The sequence below is a fragment of the Microtus ochrogaster genome, chromosome 5, assembly GCF_000317375.1.
Source record: "Microtus ochrogaster isolate Prairie Vole_2 chromosome 5, MicOch1.0, whole genome shotgun sequence".
In the NCBI taxonomy this organism is placed as follows: domain Eukaryota; kingdom Metazoa; phylum Chordata; class Mammalia; order Rodentia; family Cricetidae; genus Microtus; species Microtus ochrogaster.
Genome location: NC_022012.1, coordinates 80,807,514 through 80,811,438, shown reverse-complemented (window position 1 = coordinate 80,811,438; position 3,925 = coordinate 80,807,514). Strand labels below are relative to the sequence as shown.

Genomic DNA, 3,925 nt, shown 5'->3' with positions numbered 1-3,925 from the left:
TCTTTCTCAAAGCACTTTAATGCACGCACCAACCCACAGTCCCTGCCTGCTGGCTGGGCAGGAGAAGCCAGCCTCACCGGGAGGCTCTCACGGCTTCCCACGCCCAGTGTGCCTTCCCACTTCCATCAATAGGTGAGGGGTGTGAGGATGAAGAGCCGGTCTTCCTCTTTACGGATCCAGCGCATCAGCTTATGGATGGCACTGACAGCTGATGCCTTGGTTCCCAGTGGACTGTAGCACATGTAGAGCTCAAAGGCACCTGTCACCTAGAGGAGGGGGCAAAGGGTCATCACCTAGAAAAGGCACGCTTCTTGTGGCATCTACCCAGTATCTGTTCATCTAGGGCCACCTTACCCAGGCTAGGAGGTTCTCATTGGGGCCTGTATAGTAGATGGTCTTGAGTGGGCGAGAGGCATTGTGAGCGCGGCTGTGCAGGTACTGGTAGAGGCCCAGCAGCCGCTCCTGCTCCTCTTCACTGGTGTATGGGGCCTCGATCTCAGGACTGCAGATGGAGAAGTCGGTTCACAAAGGAACGCCTTTCACTGTCTTCTCAGGAGAACTAGGGAGGTTTTACTGCCTGTTCTCCCCAGATGCTCCCCATGACAGGATATAATCTTCTGATTACAGAAGACCACCCAGGACAGACTGGACCCTGCCTCCCCTGCCAGGTTCATAGTAACCCTTTGGTACCCTTCCTTGGAGAGGCTGTTTCTGAGTTTAGGTACCTAAAGGAATACAAAACCTAGAGCAGAGGAGGTTTCCTGGAAAACCTTCTGAGCCAAAAGTGGGGGTTGGGGGAGGCCATATCTGCCCAGCTCCTTTAGTGGAGGAGTGTGTGGGAAAAGGGTTCTGCATCCTGGCCTAGACCAAAATGACCCCAAAGGCAGAGTTACTTCAGGGCAAAGGACGGAGAAAACCTCTATTTCAGCTTCTTTCCCAAGTTGTTCCAGGTCTCACATATGTAGAGAGGTGTATGCCCACCGAGTGATGCCCGAGGCAAACAGCCCCAGCATACCGGTACACTCTCAAAGGAGTGGTCCCTTTCAGGGCTGCATCTTAGGTCTCAGGACCAACCAGCCTCCCCCCATCTCTGCATCCTTGTTTCCCTGAAGCAGTGCCTCCTCTCACCTGGTGAAGAGTCCTGAGCTCTTTGACTTATAGAGGAAGTGACGAAGGTCAGGGATGCCCACTTGGGCAACGCTGTAGTAAGGTGTGCGCAGCGCCTCCCGCAGGGCCAAGTGGGCTCCCCGCTTTCGAAGGCGTTCCTGGAAGCGGCGGCGGCAGTCAGAGACTGCAAAGAAGTCTTCACGGTCAGTGGAGACCAGCAGCAGGCAGAGGTCGGTATCAGGTTCTAGGTAAGAGATGTGCGCGTGGAAGAAGCCGGCCGCATTGAACTTTGGCAGGCACACGGGGGTCCATGCCTCGCCCTCACGGAAGGATGAGGAGGAACTAATGAGGTTGAAAAGCAGGTGTAGGTCGATGGGATGCAGGAATTGGTCCTTGCGGCGCACCAGCGCCACCAGCTGGTTGCGGGCCAGCAGAATAGAAAAGACTAGGCTGCGAGCACGAGCCTGCTGCAGGCTGGCACTCACCGTGTCCCGCACTGCCGCTGCCAAGGGCAGGCAACGCGCAGCGCCCATCAGGAAACTAGGGTCTCGAGCCATTAGCTGCAGCAGGTTATCGGTGATTCGCTCCGAGCCTGAGAGCAGGCGCCGCAGGTCGTAGTTCTGCTTCTGCTGGAAGATGTGGCTCAGCTGCGCGCCAGTTAGAAGGCTCAGGATCTGGTAGTAGATGTACAGTAGCTCCTGGGCCAGCTCCTGGGCCGACTGCCGCGTGCGGGCCACCGCCACCAGCACCAGAGGGCTCCGGCGTACGAATACTACCTTGTAGCCATCTGAGGGTGTGGGCAGGGGGTCAGCTTCAGCCCTCCTCCCAGAAGCCCTCCCGGACAGGCTTTCCCCAGTGGGCTTCACTTTCCAGGGTTTCCTTGCTGGGAGCTCTGAATTCAGTAGGGGTTTATTGATTGTGGGTAGTCAGTCACCTCTCTTCCCTGACACCTGCTTCCAAACCTGACCCTCAGACACACAAGCTCTTCAGGAAAACATATTCTTTGTTTGCTTTTTGAGACAGCGTCTCAAGTAGCCTACCTAGGTTGACCAGTCCGAGACTGGCTAATGCGGCAGAGGTTGATCCTTCTGCCTCCACTTTCCAAGTGCTGGAATTTATAGGCAGATCTATATCACCAGGCCCAGCTTAGGGAAACACATTTTATGCTAAATGCTAACTCAATTGGCAAAGCATCTAAGCTAGATCTTTTTTTAAAAATTTATTCATAATTTTTGTCACTGCCCCAAAGAACTTCCTTTAGTTCTCACCACAGCCCTGCCACCTCAGGAGGCTGATACTGTTATCCTACTTCAGTAAGAGCCCGAGGCTCAGAGAGATGGAAGGACTTTACTCTCAGGCAAATAGCACAACCCAGCTTTCTAGGTGTGTGTGTGTGTGTGTGTGTGTGTGTGTGTGTGTGTGTGTGCGCGCGCGCTTGCGTGTGTAAAACCTGGTATGAATAAACCCTGCCACTGGAGCCTTCCCCACAACCCTCTTCAGGTGGCTCACCTGCATGGATGGAGCGAATGGCATTCTTGTCTGCCTCCAAGAAGGACACCAGAGCAACCATGACACCCATGGTGCTGGAAAGTGCTTCCTCAGACCCATAGCGAGAATACACAGGCTTCCCTGCCTCACTCAGTACAAACACATGCTTCTGGTGGAGGCGCCATGCCTCCGTAGCGTCCTCCTCATCCCCTTCAGTTGTGCCCTCTTGAGAAGGCTCTGTGGCTGGTCGTCCAGCTGCTCCCTGGGGCTCCTGCCAGTCTTCTGAGCTTCCTGGTAGCATTTCCTCCTGCAGGTCACGGGCCACCCCTGTCAGTTGGGTACTCAGCTCACTGAAGTCCTGGCTGATCTGGCGCATGTCTGTAGGCAGTGGCGGGGGACTTCCAGCATACTCTTTGGGGCTGTCCCCAGAAGCTTCCCTGTCTTCTGACTCTGTCAGGTCTTCATAGGAACGTGCATGGACAAACATGGCACCCTCCTGCCCCGCACCTGCAGATCAAAAGCACTGGTACTTAGAGGGGTAACTGCTGGCAGATATGCAGCACTCACCGAGGAGATGTCTAGAGGGTTGCTGCCTGTCTTGATGGGCCCAAGCTACTGTCCGCCCTACCACTGTCTCCCATGCATTATGCTCATCTACAGCCTAAAGGGCCTTGGTCTCCAGGCAGCATAGAAATTGATATCTACCTTTCCCTCACTAACACTGAACAGCTCACCGCCTTGCCCATTCCAAACACACTGGCCTTTATCCATCTGCGCTTTGGACCCCCTACACACACACACACACACACACACACACACACACACACACACACACACGCAAGAGCTCTGCACCTGCTATGAACCTGGACTGCATCCCCGTCTCCCCATGTGGGTGAGTACCTGTCACAATTCCACTCTCAGGTAAGATGTAGTTTGATTTCCTTTGAAACACTATCCAGTGTTTCACTACAGTGCTATCCCTTAAGAATACAAATTTAGTTATTAACCCTCTCTATCCATGAGGGAGGGCTACCATAGCCCCTGACCACTAGCCTGTGGCTTCTCCAGGACAGGATCCACATTGGGCTTCTCTTACATATTTTTGGGGTGCTGGAATCTAAGGACTGAGGCATACTAGGCAAGTACTTGACTAATGAGGTAAAGCCCTAACCCCTACTTAGTTTTCTTCTTTTGGAGATATGGTCTTACTACATAGCCCCGGCTAGCCTGGTATTCATTATGTAGCCCCAGGCTGGCTGGCCATGATCTCACACTAATCCTGCCTCCACCCACAGCTGCTGGGATTACAGGTGGACACCACCATGTCGAG

General features: G+C 54.0%; 1 protein-coding gene across 2 annotated transcripts in view; it reads right to left on the bottom strand.

Moving 5' to 3' along the window:
* The window catches only part of Mon1a (MON1 homolog A, secretory trafficking associated), a 13,545-nt gene continuing 9,620 nt past the window's right edge, over nt 1-3,925 (bottom strand). Inside the window, exons 3-6 of one of the 2 annotated variants that reach the window (XM_005347871.2) lie at nt 2,617-3,102; nt 1,129-1,894; nt 355-502; nt 1-266 (exon numbers count right to left, since the gene is read on the bottom strand). In XM_005347871.2, the coding sequence (XP_005347928.1) occupies nt 126-266; nt 355-502; nt 1,129-1,894; nt 2,617-3,102 (1,541 nt within the window). In that variant the 3' untranslated portion in view covers nt 1-125. The remainder of the gene's footprint in view (nt 267-354; nt 503-1,128; nt 1,895-2,616; nt 3,103-3,925) is intronic. The other variant, XM_013346648.2, reaches the window with a different exon arrangement.